Source organism: Pogonomyrmex barbatus, unplaced genomic scaffold (assembly GCF_055798465.1).
Source record: "Pogonomyrmex barbatus isolate J1 unplaced genomic scaffold, ASM5579846v1 scaffold4, whole genome shotgun sequence".
In the NCBI taxonomy this organism is placed as follows: domain Eukaryota; kingdom Metazoa; phylum Arthropoda; class Insecta; order Hymenoptera; family Formicidae; genus Pogonomyrmex; species Pogonomyrmex barbatus.
The window spans coordinates 2,197,316-2,217,424 of NW_028297138.1; the positions used below are offsets into that span (position 1 = coordinate 2,197,316).

The following is a 20,109-nucleotide window of genomic DNA, read 5'->3' on the forward strand; positions in this document are numbered from 1 at the left end:
GTATAACTTGCGAATTCCTTAACGATAGAAGCTCACCGGCTTCGAAGCGATAAAGTCATCAATACATTTTCGTATCTCTTCAAATCTCACGAAATGTGTATTACCAAATGATGCTGCAGCGACCGGAATAGGTAGTAATTGGAAGGTGCTATGTCTGGGCTATACGCCGCGTGCGAGAGAAGTTCCCAGCCTAATGCAAAGATATGGTCCTGAGTCGCTTTCGCAACATGTGGTCGAGCATTGTCATGAAGCAAGATCACTTTACGACGTCCTTGGTCAGTAAATGGCCTCTTTTCTTCTAATGCATCGCTCAAATTGGTCAATTGTTGTTGGTAGCGGTCTGCCGTGATTGTTTCACCCGGTTGTAACAACTCGTAATACAACACATCTTTTCAATGCCAGATACAGAACCAGATACAGAACAAAACCTTCTTGGCGTGGATATTGGGCTTTGGCGTCGATGTCGAAGGTTGACCAGGGCCATGATTTTCTACTTTTAGGGTTAACATAAAGAATCCACTTTTCATCACCTCTAATGATTTTGTGCAGAAAATCTTTTTTCCGGAACTTTGAAAGCAAAGTGAGTGCAGTGTCAGGCCGACGATTTTTGTTGTCTTCGGACAATTCATGCGGAACCCATCTGCCTTCCTTCTGAACTTTTCCCATCGTATGTAAACGTACGGAAATGGTTTGCTGCGTAATGCCAAGCTGTTTTGCAAGCTCCTTTTCAGTTTGCGCAGAGTTTACATCCAGCAGTGCTTGCAATTCGTCCGTTTCAATCTTTTGAGGGCGTCTAGCATGCGGTTCATCTTCTTGAAATCTCCTTGGTGAAATTTTTGATACCATCTTTTACATGTAGTATGACTTACAGCGTTCTCTCTATATGCAGCACAAATCATTACAGTGGCTTCAGCAGCATTTTTCTTCAGATGAAACGCGAAGTGGATGGAAAATCGAATATGCTCTTTTGTTATTGTCATCGTGAACACTACTGATTTTTGAGGTTATATGCATCAAACGCCAAACCGTATAACATTTTAGAAGGCCAAATGTCAACGCTTTAAAACCGCAAAAGGATGGGAAGATATATAAAATTTAAATTGTTATTTCGGTTGTATGAAATCTAAAGCTCAGAACTTTTTTGTACACCTAATAAAAAATGGATAATATATAGCAATAGCCGACATTGCATAATATTTAAACCGTAATGTAATAAAACTTTGAAATGTTTTCTTGAGCTAAAATAGCATCAAAAAGGCATTTTGTAGCTGGTTTCATTTATTATAACTTTTTGAATAACAAAAAATACTATCAAAAATTAAAAATAGTGTAAAAAATTATTGAACATCTATTATTGGTCAATAAGAAAGGCTCATTTTTGCATAATAATACATTCAAATATATATTTCATACATAATGCTCCAAAAATTAGATGAATGAATCTATTAAACTGATTTGTTCTGCTTCTTTAAATCTTTTTTCATCTGATTATCACCTGATTATCATCTTTTTTACAAGCATTTCAACTTTGTAAAAGATAATTTTCAAGAACAATTTAGCTAAGTAAACACTTTTAAAAAATTTATTACCACTAAAATTCTAGATTCTCATTACAATAAAACAAATAAATATTTATCTTGTTGACAGTAATAAAAAAATGCCAATTATTTTTAATCTAATTATACTTGATAATTATACTTGATCCTGACGTATAAATTATAAAAGTTTTATATTTTGCTTTATAAAGTTACAAGTTGTTTTACGTTATTTTAATTTACAAGTTATTTAAATTTAATAATAGAAGTATAACTACTCATAAGTACTTTGTAATATTAATTACCAGTTATGAAGTGTATTCCTCCAGCAAGACGTTTAAACATATAGCGTGGATTCAGAAATGTGTAAATTGAAAAGCAACTACCCATCATCATTACGAAAAGACTGATTAAAGCAAATGAAACTGCAGTCCTGGCGTAATCTGAAAATAAATAAATGGCTGAAGTCAAATTATGAATACATTTTTCTAAACTGCAGATAAATTTTTAGAAAAGCTATCTCCTCTCCGATTTCTTTGAAATTTGGTTTTCTTATGTATTTTTTTATAACTAAAATTGAACCTAAAAAATTTGATTGACGATTGGAGATATTTTGGCAGTCATTTCGAAAAATAAAAATAATTTTTGTAATAATATTTCCTAAAATAATGATTGTACCAAAAACTGTCAAAGAAAATATGAAGCTCGTGACATTACCTGTAAAGAAAGATATACACATAATAGACGTATATTCAAGATTTTACTCGTCATATTAAAAAAATTAAATAAAAGACCAGTTAATACGCATATGTACGCACGCACGCACGCACGCACAAAGAGAGAGAGAGATAGAGATAGAGAGAGAGAGAGAGAGAGAGAGAGAGAGAGAGAGAGATCTTTATTAGCCTTCTCGGCTACTTTAACAGACAAGAACTAATAGAAATACTAATATCACTACTAATACTAATAACTAATACAAAAAGAATAACACTAATATAATTAAAATTAAAATTAACATTAATGCCAAACAAAATAACAACGAAAACAAGTAATTATTCTATTCTATTTATTACATAATCTTTTAACTTCGTTTAAAATCTATCAATCCTGTATATTGCCTTATATCTGTTGATAATGCATTATACAATTTTAATTCCTCATAGAACATGCTCTTTTGTGCACTAATTATTCTTCTAAATTAAATTTCTATTGCCTGCTTGCGATTCTTCCCTCAGTTTCTACACTTACCTCTTAATTGTTTCGATAATAAATCATTCAGAATTTTATAAATGAATATACATTATAGTGTAATCTCAGTTTTACCGACATAAATTGTAGCGCCTGCAACATATGCTTTATTTTAGTATACCTATTACATTGTAAAATAATTCTCATAGCCCGATTCTGTGTTTTTTGTAAGTTACATAAATGAGTTTCTCCCATTGCTATCAACGATAGCATAATATTCAAAGTGCGCTATAATTGTCTTATATATCATACATCTAATATAAGCCGAGTTACCTATCGAGTTACCTATCGAGTTACCTATTCTGTTTAAGAAGCTTGTTTTCTTCCCTATCTTTTTTAACATATACAATAATTATCAAATTTAAGTCTATCATCTACAATTATACCCAAATATTTTATTACTTCCACATGTTCTATTATAATTCCATCCAAGCAATTCAATACAATATTATCTTTTACTTTCTTCCTTATACTTCTAACTATTATATATTTCGTTTTTCCTGCATTCATTTTTGACTTATTTATACTTATCCATATTTCAACTACATTAAATACTATGTTCATTTTTATTTCTAAATCCGCGCTACTTTCTCCACTTACTTATATAAGCGTGTCATCTGCAAACATTTTTATATTGCATCCCTCTGAGCAAATTTTGTTGTTGATTATCATATATAATCAGGAGACACGGTAGTGTCTCGGATGTCAAGTCAACCGAGAACACTGCTGTGTGACTTTACGCGAGTCGTCGAGGTTCGAGCATCTGAAATTATCGAATCTCAATAACGGCTATACTGATCAAGTTCTAAGTAGGCTTGATCGATAGTTTGAGTCCGACTTGCATAATAAAAGTATTTTTATTTTTCTGCTACGTGCCCTACAAACAGAGATATTGCTACAAAGTTCGATTTGGAAATTTTTACTTTAAGAAACGTCATTATCGTCGCCTTTGTACGGCTGCAACGTCTGTCACGAGATGTCATTATTAATCTTATCGACCCAGCGGATTATCAGACTGAAGTCAGGGTTATTGTAGAATCTAGCGAATCAATGTTCGCTGGGTCCTGCAGTGACTCTGATTTATCGGCCTGATTTATCCGCTGGGTCGATAAAATTGATTGATGTAAACACGGTAGTGTTTTTGGTTAGACCTCTCGGGTATCAATATAATAATAAATACGCGTATATTAAAATTAAAAAGGAAATATTAGCAGTATTAATAAATTGCATACTACTATTATTCTTTTTCTGCACGTCCGAGTGGTGGCCAACGATGTTGACGTTCGCGGCGAGTTTGACAATTTGTAATAATTTCCGAGTGTAACTCATGTTTGTGTTTATACTTTGCAGGTAAGTTCTATTTTTCATTTTATCAGAGAACAAAGATATTATTCTTTTATTCAATCTTATCTACATATTCTTATTATGTAACTCTAGAAAAATCAGTTCCAAAGCGAGTAAAAATGAAAATTTGTCAATTAAAAAAATAACATATCTAAAGAACTATACATATATTATAATATTGAATCATATTTATAATCAACTATTTATTATTAGACAATTACACACACACACACACACACACACACACACATATATATATATATATATATATATATATATATATATATAATTGCAAAATTTACAAAGAATTTAAAGATTGATATTTGATAATTTCCAATTTATATTGATCTTAAACTATTTAATAACAATATATATGTGTGTATATATACACATTGTTTGATCGGAAGTTTATTATTTCTTCCAATATATATATATAGAATATATGAAATAATAAGATTACATTTATGTTTAGATTAAGATTATGTTTTTTTATTAGGTATATATATATATATATATATATATATATACACTATAAAATTACCTTTTTTTTAAAAAAAAGTAAAAAAAGGGTATCAAGTATAGTGGAATACTTCAAAATGTCTGATATCACTATAAAATTACCTTTTTTTTAAAAAAAGATAAAAAAAGGGTGTCAAGTATAGTGGTATTGCCAACTCAAATGATTGTGAAAAATTTATATTAAAGATTTGATATCAATAATTGGCGCCAAGTTATAGTCTTACAAACATGAAGCTACAAGTCCATTTTAGTCAAATTATATATTTCAATCGTATAAAAGATTTGATAAACTATTTTAAAAAAATAAAACTCAAGTAGTAGTTTCTTTAATTTAAAAATAATAAAAACCAAATTATATGTATATCTTTCTATCCATTAAAAACTTCTTTTTCTAACCCAAGTGATAGTAATTATTTAGCTTTAAAATATTTTTATATCACAAAATTGCTTTACTCAATTTACGTTTTTATTACAAAGAATTATAAAGTAACAGTATAAAATAAATGATAAAATTTTATTTAAATAAAAAAAATTTTTATGTAAAAACACTTGGCGTTGCTTAGATCAAACGAAAATGCAAAACTAATGATGAGATTATTTGAATGTTACAAATAAAGGCAAAATTTATTATTTAATATGATTAAATTATAATTACCACACACACACACACACACACACACACACACACACACATTTTATTCATATTCTTTTTAGAGGTATGAGCAGCGCCAAGTGTTTTTACATAAAAATTTTTTTTAAGATCCATAAAAATTACTCCCGCCATCTTCCTTTCGCTTACTATTAATTTCCAATCATTAATGACAGTTTAAATCGCAGTTTCGCATGAATAACGTTTTCTAAATCCCGATTGACGTTCTGTTATAATACCATTATTTTCCAAATACATTTCAAGTTGATCTTTCACTACTAATTCTAATACTTTTTCAAATATTGGTAACATATTAATAGGTCTGTATTCTCTTGCTTTTTTGACTTTTTCTATCTTTGGTATCAGTATTATCGTAGAAGTTTTCCAACCTTCCGGAAAGCATTCTTCTCTCAAAGAATTGTTAATTATATCCACAAATTCTTTTTTTATTACGTAAAAGGTGCTTTCAATATATCGCTAGTTATCCCCTCTTCCGTACCTTTCTTTTTGGCAATTCCATAACAACTTTCTCTAACTGTTCTAACCTGATTGTTTTAAAATTTTCCATAATTCCTTTTTCTTCAATAACATAAATAATTTTCTTACTTGTGTCGCTGCGCCTATCTATATTTATAGATTCTACTATACTATTAATACCTTGTATATAATATAAATTAAATTTATCAGCTATCTTGCACTCTTCAATGTCACCTAAAATCTCAAAGTCTATATTTTCTATTTCCTTCATACCTATTGGCTCGCCTCTAATTATTTCTTTTAAGGTTTTTCACATAGTCACATAGTAGGATTTTTCTTATTAAGATCTATCATATTTTTATAATAATTCTTTCTTCTTTTCTCTTATTAATTTTACTACTGCATTTCTCTCAATTTTAAACTGCAACCAATTTGTTTTGTTCCGTATCAACATACAATGTCTTCCTGTATGCCTTATCCCTTCCATCCGCTGCTTCTCTTATTTCATTAGAATACTACTTTTTTCCATCCCATACTTTCGGAATTCTAAATTTTTTCTTCGGCGCCGTTACATCTAACGCATCTACTATACTATCTACTATATTATCGACAAGTTTTTTCGCTCTTTCACTAATATCTATATCTTGATTTTTTTGTACCTTACCTTTTTAGTAATCTAAGTAATCTAACTAATCTAGTGAATTCATTTACATCGAACTTTTTATAATTCCTAACACTAAATTCCCTATATGATGTAGTAAAAGGGCAAATGAGAATCAGCGCTATTTACGATGTGCAATTTACATTCTTTATTATAACTTAAAAATATATAACATACGTTTCGACTCTAGTTTGAGTCATCCTCAGTGTATACAAAAAATAAAGATAAGATACCGTGTTTATCCGACATGCTCACTAACGTTAATTTCGCTAATTCGAATTATTATGATCGCACAGTCATGTTATCCTTAAAGAGATAGGACAGTCTTTAAGGATTGTCAATTATCGGATAAACACGGCTCACTCAAAACCGAACAAAGCACGCGCGGTTCGCACCGAGCAGCACACCAACAGCGCGTCTGCACGCCCTGAGCTTCAGGCAGTGACGCGCTTATATATTTTTAAGTTGTAATAAAGAATGTAAATTGTACACCGTAAACAGCGCTGATTCTCATTTGCCCTTTTACTACATTATATCTAATACCGAGAATCACCTCATTAATATTTAAATTCTCTATATTTATTTTCAACTTTATTCGCACTCAACTCAACTTTTAGTCACGCGTAATTTTAGATCCATGAATTACCTGTACTGCTATTTCATTATTATTAGCGAAGATTAAATCTATAATTATCTGAATATCTTTCGTAATTCTTGTCGGTTTGTTAATGCATTGTTTTTGTACTTAAACTTAACATTGTCGTTTGCAGCTTCTTTGCATAAAACGAATCTATCATAAGATCTACATTAAAATCTCATTACCACGCATTCTTCTTTTATTATTAATTCTTTTACTGTAAAAATCTAAAAAATTCTCCATGCGATGCTCTCGGTCAGTGATATATTATCATTATCATTCTTTTATACAGTTTTTCTTTAACTTCTACCGCAACACACCAATAGATTCTAATTTTTTCGCTAATATTATTTCATATCGTCCCTTATATATAGAACAATCCCTTCTGTATTTCTACTCTCAGCATTACATCTAATTATATTATAACCCGGCACGTTCACTTCACTGTCTTTGATTTCTTCAGTCAATCTGGTTTCGGATAGTGCCAAAAATACAGGATTTAATTTCTTCAAAACCTAATGCTGTATTTCATCTCTATGCGTCATTAAACTTTGCGCATTCGTATATAGTATTAGCTTCGCTTCTTTAGTTGCTATTTAGTGTCCTCCCAGCCAGTTTTCCTCTTCTCCTCCTATATCACTCTCTTAAAAGTCGGACATTCTGTACTAAGGGCATCATGTTCGTCATTTATCTTCAGATTGTATGTTCGAATATGAAACATACAATTTACATATTTTTTCTTTGTCGCCGTACAGTCCATCGAATTATTTCCTGCACAATTATGATATGTTTCGTTTCTTGTACAATTTTTTTGCAATATGATAATATCCTTAACATTTGAAACATCTTTTAACACTAACATGATTAAATACAGGACATTTCTTCCATCTTATATTTAACTTCATTTTTTTCAACATCAATTCATGCGTTTTTTCGTCAGTTTCCATTATTACTGATTCTTCGTTTCCTCTTCCTCTCGCTTTATTATTATTATTTTTTCTTCTTTAACTATTTTCTTCACTATTCGCATTTTCATTGCATCATTTTATTCTGTTTTTTTTATTGTAGCCATAAGCTCATTATCTAACTTTATCTCATCTATATTAACAATTTTTATTTTTGGTTTCTGTTATCTCCACAACTTTGTCATCACCTTAGTTTGGCTTGCATTGTTTCTTTTAATTTTTCCATTTCTTCACCCAAATACAGCATTAGGTTTTACAACCAATAATCATTGTTCCTTTGCTTCTTTTTTTTAATTTCGTTATTCCCATTGCCATACTCTTGATATCCACCTTATCTTTTATCGACTTTTTTAGTAGCTTCACTCTCTTGTTGCATCTCCGGTTTCACAATTATAATGTTTTCTTTCTTCTTCTCTTTAACCGCTTTACTGTAGTTTCTTTGCATTCCACCCGTTGATCTATCTGCTACTCCCTGAATCTACATTCTCCTCAAGTCTTCTAGCTCTTGTTTAACATTTTCTAATTCTTCTTCTTGAACTTCTTTGATCATTGTTTTATTTCTCTCTTACAGACTGTTTCATCTTCGATTTTTTTCACAGTTCTTATGAGCCAATCTATTTTTATCTCAATACTAGATGATTCACTCGTACTTGATATTTTATAATATTTCCACTGTCCATTGTTGTGAGCGATCCTATAGAACCCGCCCTATCTCTGTTGCTCCCCGCCGTTGTCGGCGCTTTCTTCATATTTGCTTCTTGATCATTTTCAATCAAAAACTCTTCAAATGAGCCAGCACACGGCATATTCTCGGTTTCTGTCATAAATTTTATGCTTATACATATTAGATGTACAAAAAAGTTCTGAGCTTTAGATTTCATACAACCGAAATAACAATTTAAATTTTATATATCTTCCCGTCCTTTTTGCGGTTTTAAAACGTTGACATTTGGCCTTCTAAAATGCCATACGGTTTGGCGTTTGATGCACATAATCTCAAAAATCAGTAGTGTTCACGATGGCAATAACAAAAGAGCATATTCGATTTTTCATCCACTTCACGTTTCATCTGAAGAAAGATGCTGCTGAATGCAATGATTTGTGCTGCATATGGAGAGAACGCTGTAAGTCATACTACATGTAAAAGATGGTATCAAAAATTTCACCAAGAAGATTTCAGTCTTGAAGATGAACCGCGTGCTGGACGCCCTCAAAAGATTGAAACGGACGAATTGCAAGCACTGCTGGATATAAACTCTGCGCAAACTGAAAAGGAGCTTGCAGAACAGCTTGGCGTTATGCAGCAAACCATTTCCGTACGTTTACATACGATGGGAAAGATTCAGAAGGAAGGCAGATGGGTTCTGCATGAATTGTCCGAAGACAATAAAAATCGTCGGCCTGACACTGCACTCACTTTGCTTTCAAAGTTCCGGAAAAAAGATTTTCTGCACAAAATCATTACAGGTGATGAAAAGTGGATTATTTATGATAACCCTAAACGTAGAAAATCATGACCCTGGTCAATCATGACCTTCGACATCGACGCCAAAGCCCAATATCCACGCCAAGAAGGTTTTGCTCTCTATCTGGTGGCATTGGAAAGGTGTGTTGTATTACGAGTTGTTACAACCGGGTGAAACAATCACGGCAGACCGCTACCAACAACAATTGACCAATTTGAGCGATGCATTAGAAGAAAAGAGACCATTTACTGGCCAAGGACGTCGTAAAGTGATCTTGCTTTATGACAATGCTCGACCACATGTTGCGAAAGCGACTCAGGACCATATCTTTGCGTTAGGCTGGGAACTTTTCCCGCATGCGGCGTATAGTCCAGACATGGCCCCTTCCGATTACTACCTATTCCGGTCGCTGCAGCATCATTTGGCTGATACACATTTCGTGAGATTTGAAGAGATACGAAAATACATTGATGACTTTATCGCTTCGAAGCCGGTGAGCTTCTATCGTCAAGGAATTTGCAAGCTACCCGAAAGATGGCAAAAGGTCGTTGATGCAAACGAGGAATATTTTGCTGATTAATATTTTTTTGTTTGTTTTTGAATAAAGATTGAATTTTACAAAAAAAAGCTCAGAACTTTTTTGTACACCTAATATGTATATATATATATATATATATATATATATGTAAAAAGTTTGTACGTCATATAAAAGTTATATTAATTTGTAATTATCATTTTAATTATATTTGTAATTATCATTTAAATTTTTTATTGGTCTTATTAAATTGTCATTATTTATTAAATAATTTATTGCAAATAGGAAACTATAACTTTCAATAACTTTCTTATTTTTTGCTCATTCTGACTTCGTGTGAATTTCTTCATGATTTACGGCACGATCACGTACTTATATCATTTATACAAAATGCAAAAACATAAACTATAATGAATTTTACTATTTTAGATTATATCAATTAACCAATCGACTAATTCTTCCACCGGAATTGATCAATTTCTTTTGTCGTTGAATTTGTCATAAAATGTGTTTAGTCAATTTCCAATAGAATAATAAGATTATTAAGTTAATCAATGATAGTAATTATTTTAAAATAAACTACATTTAAAAGTTTCATTAAAGTTTATTTCTATGTATAATTTTTAATTAAGATCTTATAATAATAATATATTTAATTTAAATTGATAATTGTGATCTACATTTAAAATATGTTTTAATATTAAAATTTAATAAAATATAAATATATATGTATATATATAAAATATATATTTTATATATTGTACAAGAAACTGCGAATTGGTTGCGGAGATGCGAAAAGGTTGCGGGAGAATTGCAGAAAATTTGCTAAGAAAGTGCGGAATAGCTGCGAAGATGCAAGAAGATTACAAGAGATTTGCAGAATGATTACGAAGATATGCAGAAAGATTGTGGAGGAATTACTAAGAAATTGCGAAATGGTTGCAGAAATATGTGGAAAAGTTGCCGAAGAGTTGCGAAAGAGGTGCGAAGATATGCGAAAAAATTGTGGAAGAATTATGGAATGGTTGCGGAGATTGTGAGAAAATTGCAGAATGGTTACGGAGATATGCGGAAAGATTGTGGAAGAGTTATGGATTGCAGAGTGTTAGCGGAAATATGCGGAAAGATTGTAGAAGAATTGTGAGAGGGGTGCGAAAATATGCAGAAAGATTGTGGAAGAGAAATGCGGAAGTTGTGAGAAAGTTGTGGCATGGTTGTGGAGATATACGAAAATGTTGCGGAATGGTTGCGGAAAGATTGCGGAAGTATTGCGGAAGAGCTGCAAAGATATGCGGAAAGATTATGGAAAAATTACGGAATGATTGCGGAGATGTGCGGAAAAGTTGTGCAATGGTTACGGAAGAGTTGCGGAAGAGATGCGATAATATGCGGAAAGACTGTGGATGGATTGCGGAATGGCTGCGGAATAGTTGCAAAGATATACGGAAAAGTTGCAAAAGAGTTGCAGAATGGTTGCGGAATAGCTGTAAAGATATGTGGAAAAATTGTGGAAGAGTTGCAAATGGTTGCAATGGTTGCGGAGATATGCGGAAATTGTGAGAAAATTGCGGAATGATTATGGAGACATGCGGAAAGATTGGGGAAGAGACACGGAAAGATTATAAAAGTTGTGAAATGGTTACAGAAATGTGCGAAAAGATTGTGAAAGTGTTACGGATTACGGAGTGATTACGGAAATATACAGAATGATTATGGAAGAGTTGCGGAAGAGGTGCGATAATATGCGGAAAGATTGTGGAAAAGTTGCGGAATGGTTGCGGAGGTATACGAAAATTGTAAGAAAGAGTTGCGGAATAGTTGCAGAGATATACGGAAAGATTGCGGAGATATGCGGAAAAATTACGGGAAGGTTGCGGAATGATTGCGGAAAAATTGCGAAACGGATGCGCAGAGGTTACGGGAAAAGATAAAATATGCGGAGAGACTGCGAAATGACCGTGAAGTTATATAATTCATATCGCGCCGAAGGCTTGATCTCTAGTCTTTAGCGCCGCCTCATAGTGGCGAAAATTGCAACCGTAGTCCATACGGACGACAATACGGACGACGTTTCTTAAAAATAAATTTCTAGGTATCGGATTTTGGATCGTAATATCTCCACTCATACGACATGGAGAAAAATACTAAAAACACTTTTATTATATAATTCGAACTTAAGCTATCGATTGCGCCTATTCAGAAAATGATCGGTTCAGTCTTATTGAAATCTGAACCGTTGATGTAATTTGTCAGCTCGTGTATAGAGACACGGACAGTTTTGCGCTCGTGAAGCGCTGGCGCTCACACTTGGCGATGAGCCACGACTATGTCTCTCGATTGATCAATGTTTATATTTCATGTTATTGATGTGTTATTCGCAATGCTTTAAGAAATAGATTTACTGAGGCACAGTTTTATTTGCGTACATTGTTTACATGAGCATTGGTAGAGTGCAGGTCGTTACTGGAAATTCGCAGTTTTATAGTTGAAATCAGTCTACAAAATGTTACCAATTGAGTGAGTAAGTCTACTCACTCATCTACTTTTAAAAGTATCTGGTTTCTATTGTTGTTTATACTTTTAAATATTTTTGGTTTTATAGATTTTCTAAGTTGAAATTTATACTTAATTTTTCTATTTAACTAAAATTTTTTAATGGACAATCTATATATTAATCTTGATAATGTTTTTTAAAAACTTTTAGACATAGTAATGCTTTGTATATATTATAGAAGATAGTATGATTTAATATATATTATAGAAGATTATTCGTTTCTTTTGTTCAATGGTTTTTTTTTTAAAATGATCAGTTTTTACAAAAACATATCGAATTCATTATAAATGAAAACGGTTCGCATGTTCGCAAACTCTTGGGAAGTGAACGCTACTCTTCGATCGGAGATAATTCGATGCGGGTTCCCGGAAACAACTGATTGTTTTTTCAATCTGCTAATCACTCAGGTGTGCCGATACTTTTCATTGTATATAGTCATACGAATTTAGAGAAGGCATCGACTACTTGAAAAATATAGTTATAATTCTTTTTCGTACACGGTAATGGTCCGAGGTGATCGATGTGAAATGTGTCTAGCGATGTGCCTCTTCTTTATTTAGCGTATTTAAGAATCCTTCCGCTTTGCCCTGCTTTCTATTCGCGAATATACATGCTACATGGTTATACAATTTTCGGTTTTAAATTCGCTACCCAATAATTCTTTTTTAATAACGTTTCTGTTTTTGCTACTGAAAAGTATCCCCTTTTATGTGCTTTTCTAATTATCTGATTTTGAATAGACTTAGAAACTACTAACAATAATTCATCGAAAATTTCTTTAAAAAGCAACCCTCGTCATACACGATAGCCATCAATTTTTCCCTGTTCGGTGAAGTCTATTACTTTTTTCACATCGTCATCTCCTTATTGCGCCTTTATAAACTGCGTTGTCAACGTATCGTCACGTAAATCCACAAATAAACACGTGGGCAAGGGATTACGACTCAGTGCGTCTACATGTAGTATGCTCTTATCAGGCCGGTGTTCAATTTGATGATAATCAAATTCCTCGAGTAAAGCCCATCTGATTACATGCACACATAAATCTCTTTTCCGCATTGTTAGAGAAAACACACGGCAATCGGTGATTATCTTAAAGTTTATACTCAATAAATATACAAAATTTTAGCAAGGCCTTTATGATTGCCAAGACCTTGAGTTCGTAACTTGTATAGTACTTACATTCGGTACTTAGATTCGGTTGCGGTTGTTTTGCTCGCATAATAAACTGAATGCATTGCATGTCGACGTCCCTTTGTAAAAGTATTGCGCCGAAACCCTTCGTCGAGGCGTCCGTATGTAACTCCGTTTCGGCTCCTTGTTCATACACAACACTGGCTTACGTTTAGTATTTTTTTTTATCCGCATAAATGTTTCTCTTTCGACTTCGTCGAATTTAAATCTTACTTTCACTTTTAATAGATCACTCAATGGTCTCGCGATTCTTGCGTACTACGATACAAATTTTCAAAAATATCCGTTCAGACCCAGGAAGTTTTGAATTTGTTATGTTAATCGATTCAAGAAATTTCCGAACTGCATTTGTTTTATTTGCCGACGGATACACGCGCCCGTTCTCTATTACGTGTTCGAGAAATTCTATTTTTTCTTGCAGAAAACAATATTTTTTTCAGTTTATAACTCTTTAATCTCTCACTAGCGACGGATAACACGATTTTCAAATTTTGTGTCCCGCTTCACGACTTTCAGAAAGTATTATAAGATTCATGTACGTGAGGACGATTTTGTTGCGTATTCTTTAAACACAGCACTTATGAATTTCTGGAAAACAAACGAAAAGTTGCAAAGACCGAAATGTACTCGTAAAAATTCGTAGTGTCCATCGGGGACAATGAAAGCGGTATACTTTCGGCTCTACTCTTCCAGCGAAACCTGGAAAAATCCATTTCTTAAGTTTATCGTGCAAAAACATTTTGCGCCATGCAAAAGATCTAATTGGTCTTTTATGAAAGGTAATCGGATATCGATTTCTGACTATTTTCTCATTTAAACGCTTAGTATACATACAGCCGCATTGTACCGTCCTTCTTTTTCACTATAATCACTGGGCTCGCCATATTCGGATAGCGACGGCTGCACAATATCCCCGCGCATCCACTCATGCTATTTGCTCGTTTACTTTCGGCGCCAAACATCTCGCTCGCTTATAGATCGGCGTATCATCTTCAAGGATTATGGACATTTTCACACCTACTTCTCATGTCTTCTCCGGGGGATAATTGTAAATCATACTTTCTAACTCTTTCTTACCAAGCTTCATAATTATCTCTACGGTATCTAGAAAATCTGCGCCAATTAAGAGATTATATAAAATTCGGAATAATATTATATAAGAGATTATATAATATTCGGAATAATTCTAATTAAAATGGGATAGGTGTTGCCATCAACGGTTATGTTCACTCGGAATCCGCTTGAGAGTTTTCGTTAGAACTTACTCCCCGAAATTTAGTTTCTTTGTACTCTAACGGAAGAGAATCGATCCTTATATATTGTTCTGCGCGCAATAAAGAAAGATTATTTCCCGACGTTACGTTACGACCATTGACAACGACGTTCTTAGTACATTTTTTTCTGCTTTACTTGCGATATCGCATAACTCGTTTTACCCTGATCGCTCTGTCGCGTTAGATATTTAGCCGCTATGTGTCCTCCGGTACCGCATTGGAAACATTCGGGACTTTCTGCTTTGGTAGAGCATTCCGCTCCCATGTGATTACGCTGACCACAACTGAAGCAGCATTTTTCTCTCGATTATCGCATCTTTTGTTTCGCCTTCTCATCTTGTCGACCGGAACTCTTCTCGTAATCCACTCTCTGTATAGCTCCTCACTAGAACTTCTCCCGCAGTCTCACTTTCTCGAACGTTTCTAACAGTAAAATCTTCATTGTGAATCTCCCGATTCAAGCCTGGGTCCATCAGCGCAACGTCTGGTATGCCCTCAATGAGGTAGTCAATGAGTTCTTCCTCAGCAATCGGGAAACAGAATTAACTTTTCATGCACATATTCCTGAAAAGTCATTCCGTTCTTTCCATGTTCTTTCTCGAACTGTCTCCGTCAGCATCATCCTGCTTGGTCTAAAATGAAAGACGCCCCGCATTTTTGTAAGTATAGTCTCGACCGGCAGCTGAATGTGTTCAGGTTTAGAATGCAGCTAATCTAGTGCTCTTAGTCTCATCTCGATTAAAATCTTGACGAATTCTTCGAGGTTGTACGTTGTTTTAAGAAAATTCAACTGCTTTTCCCAGTTCTTATAATCTTTTGACTCATCGCTAAAATAGCTAAGAAGATTCGCTATTGTTGTCACATTTACTCTCACGCGCGCACCAATCATGTTCATGCTGTCCATAGGCAGACCATTATCAGATACAGGCAATCTTTGCATATCTTGTATCACTTGTAATTAGCGTCGCGCAATCTCTACTTCGCGTTCTAATATAATAGTTCTAATTCTCTGCGACGCATGTCGGCTTCTCGCTCACAAAATCTCTTGTCCATGCTTCGCCCGTCTTCTGCATATGATTCTATCGCTTCCACAAGATCCGATGTCTCAGAAATATCAAGTGCCCACGCGTCCGACGGATCATGCTCGTTCAAATCGTTCCAATAGTTCAGCCTTATTTCCGATCGCCGCTAAACTAAGGCTCCTGAGCTTCTCCTTAAGTTGCATAACTGTGAACTTAGGCGCATTCATCTTTTTATCTGCGACTACTTACCGAACGTAGCAGTCTCAAAATTTGAATAATTCCGAACGAGCCTCCAAAATTGTAGGAATAAAAAAACTAATTTATTCAATACTATGATGACAATGTAACGCAGTTCGTAATGTAAAGACTCGAGCGAAATCCGAAGGATCGTCAAGACATTCGGCAACGCTCAGGAGAAACGAAAGCGAAACCTAGAGGAATCACTACGAAATCTAGAGGAATCCCTGCGAAATCTAGAGAAATTCCTGCAAAGCTTGACGCGTCGTCGACGAGCCGCGAGAGAATCTCGACGGACATGGAGAATCTCGCGCGTAGCATGATAGCTCTGAGGAGGATCGCGAGAGAACTGACGAACAAAGCGGTAATGAGAGAGACGCTGGACAAGACGCTGGTCTCGTTGAACGTGGATAAAATGATGACTAGGGAAACGATAGACGAATTATTAGTCGCACTAAAAACGGATATCCCGAATATCACGAAACACGCGATTAACATTTGGAACGAGGAACAAGAGCGAACGCACGAAGCGACGAGCACGAATAAAACTAGCGCGAATCGCGCCTCCTCGTAAATCAACGATGAGCATCGAAAAGAGGAGACTCGTCGAGGAGCTTCACGCGCCCACGCGAAGAAACTTCCCGCGTCGTCGCGTCGTGGTGCGCGGTTACGACAACCTATGGCAGGCCGATGTCGTCGAGATACGTCCGAACGAGACACGCGACGAAAACAAAGGTTACAATTATGTGATGACAGTTATCGACGTGTTGAGCAAGTACGTGTGGGCGGTGCCGCTGAAGAGCAAGAATGGAAGCTAGGTAGCCGCGGTGTTGTCCAAGATATTTCGCGACGATGCTCGACATCCGCGAAATCTACAAACGGACAAGGGCAGTTCGGACAAGGAGTTCTACAACACCTCCATAAAAGCGGTTACGGACAGGTACGATACGTCACTATTCGACGTACTCGGTGATGAAGGCGGCGGTGGTGGAGTGATTTAATCGCATGCTCAAGAACGACATATGGAGGCTTTTCACATTCAACGGATCGTACAGATGGCTCGACGCTTTACCGCGTTTAATCTCGGAGTATAACAATCGAACGATCGGAATGTGACCGGCGGACGTAACTCCCGCCGTTACCAAGAGACTCCTCTCCACGGTCACTTGAAAATCGCAGCTCCCGCGAGGTTCAAGGTGAACGATCCGGTACGCGTCAGCAAGTTTAAAACGATTTTCAAGAAGGGATATACGCCTAACTGAACGACCGAAATTTTTTGAATCGCCAAAGTGCAATGCACGAATCCCGTGACGTATCTGCTGAAAAGACTATCGCGGAGAGCCAGTGGCCGGAGGATTCTACGAATACGAGTTACTGCGAGTTTCCAATCCCGATATTTATCTCGTAGAGAAGGTGCTACGTAGAAAGGACGATAGAGTTTTTGTCAAATGGTTAGGAATGAACAATACACACAACTCTTGGATTCATAAAACGGCTGTATTGTAATGAATAAAGAGTACAAAATAAAACGATTACTTATTCTACATTGGTAAAAATATTTATACTACATTAGTATCTAATAACGATATTATAATGACCCCACGATAATGTATTGGTGGAGTCGGGTATTAAGTATCGCTTGTTGTCGTAAGGACTCAAAGCTAGCTTTAATTCAGACACGATGTAAGCCTCGTGCAGCATCGAGCATACGCACGCCTGGCGTCTCGATTGCTGCGACGATTCAAGCAACGCGCGAAATCCTCAAACGTTATCATTTTCGCGACGATACTCCTCTTGATGCCCTTTATTCTCTTCGTATCGCTCTTTCCCAGAACTCTCAGAGCGTACATCTTCGCCCTCAGTCTTATGACTCCGTCATGACCGCTCCATTGTTCTCGTCCTTCATCAAACCGAGAAATCGTCTTGTTCGCGCGCGGTATATCGTACGCATTGTCGTCGGGGTAATCGTCGGGGTAATCTGGTGTCGAATCTCGCGATATCCCACTTCATATTCTCATAAACGTTTCGGCATTCCAGAAAATATATCAAGCTATCGGTGTCCGTGTACATGATTTTGTATTTAGAGCGATAAAGTGACATCATATAATCGTAATGAAAATCATACAAACGCATCTTGGATATCTCTAGAATGCACATACCGATGTAGATCAGTTTGTTAAACTTAACTTCGAGTTTGCGCAACTCGACGGCCATGAGATTCTCATCGAAGACGCTCCTGCGTGGAAGTTCGATTTCGCGATCAGCGTCTCTGCGTCGTATCTTTCGTCGCAACGCGTCACGAGTCTCACGTCTACGTGATCGCGCACGTTCTCCATTGTCTTGCCGAAAGCCGTATTGTTCATCAGCTTATACAGATTCCTCTCGAACTTGTTGCTTGCGCGAGTTCTCCGTTGCGTATTGAGCTCGATGTACGCGCGCAGCCAAGGAGACTGCGCGAACCGCAACGCGCGATAGACCTTCGTCATGTGTAAACCGTGTCGCACGCACTGTTGAAGATTGCGATAGTGCGTCACATAACGCGACTTGTCGTAGAGCGTGGCGAGTAGCTTTTCGCTTCGATTTTCCGGCGGTCTCTCGCGCATCGGACAGAACGGAAGATCCACGTGGCGAAATCGGACAGAAAGGAAGATTCCATCGAGAAGATATCGCGGATACTCAAGATCGACCTCTAAAATATAACCGATATCAGAGTCAGATAGCATGAACATAACGTCGAGACTCTCGACATCCTCGACCCACCGAAATTCCGCGTACGGTAAGGGTTCGCACATGGCCCAGCTGTAGAGATTGTTTACATCATAGTACATGAAATACGACGACGGTCGAGACGAGTCGTACGACGATTCGTATTGGTTATTATCTCGCGCGTATCTGTTCTAGCATTGACTCAGACCGCCGCGTATACCGCGCTCTACGAACATCACCATATCGATATCGGTAAGCATCGAATCAAACGTTCGTGTATTTCAATATCGAACGTTCATGTATTTCAACATAGCGTCCCACGCGTATCCCGGTAATGTAAAATAATGCGCTGAATCCAAACCGTAATTCTCCATACAGGTATCCCGAAAATTTTCAAAAACATCCGCCAAAAGAAACACATCCGTTTTTAAGTAGATCGTTGTACTCGCCAACAGTCCTCACGCGAAAACGCTCCCATACCCTTCGCGCGTGCTCGTAACCGCTAGCGCTCACAGTTTTGCCAGTTAGAGAATTGTGAAAGGCTTCGATCGACGGTAACTCGGTCTCTAATAGTTTATCAACGCTGTCGTACTCGTACGGAAATACGTCCTTGCGCGTGAGCAACTCGAAATCCTCCGCGACGAGACCGGAGAATTCGAATCGCGCGATTCTCAATATTTCTCGATTTAGATACGAAGCTACTTTTTCTAAACTGGAATTGAGAAACTTAAACGAATCTACGAAACATAACTTAATGCAATTTTTCCATTTTCCGTACACCGAATCGTTGACGATTTTCGAAAACGCGTTGTAATTCTCTTTAATCAGCGGTAACAGGTCGACTCTACCTTCGAAAGCGTTCGCTACATCCTTGATAATAAAATGCGCGTCGTAATAGATTGTGGATAGATTGTGAAAGAAATCGGGAATAACGAACGTGTTCTGATAGTTCAAATTGCAGCTCGCATGCGCGGGTCCTCTGTAACGTCCGGTAAGATGACAATGATCGCGCACGCGAACGTCGTACGGCCCAAAGATCCTTCCGCACACGTGACAATTTGTCGCCCTTTGAAAAGCGCTCCGCTC

At 36.0% G+C, this 20,109-nt stretch overlaps 1 protein-coding gene across 4 annotated transcripts in view; it reads right to left on the minus strand.

Annotated features, from left to right (window-relative positions):
* The window catches only part of LOC105423790 (transmembrane protein 114), a 517,194-nt gene that overhangs the window by 151,176 nt on the left and 345,909 nt on the right, over positions 1-20,109 (minus strand). For all 4 annotated transcript variants that reach the window (XM_089081259.1, XM_089081256.1, XM_089081257.1 and 1 more), the window contains one exon: positions 1,841-1,978. In XM_089081259.1, coding sequence (XP_088937385.1) covers positions 1,841-1,978 — 138 coding nt within the window. The remainder of the gene's footprint in view (positions 1-1,840; positions 1,979-20,109) is intronic.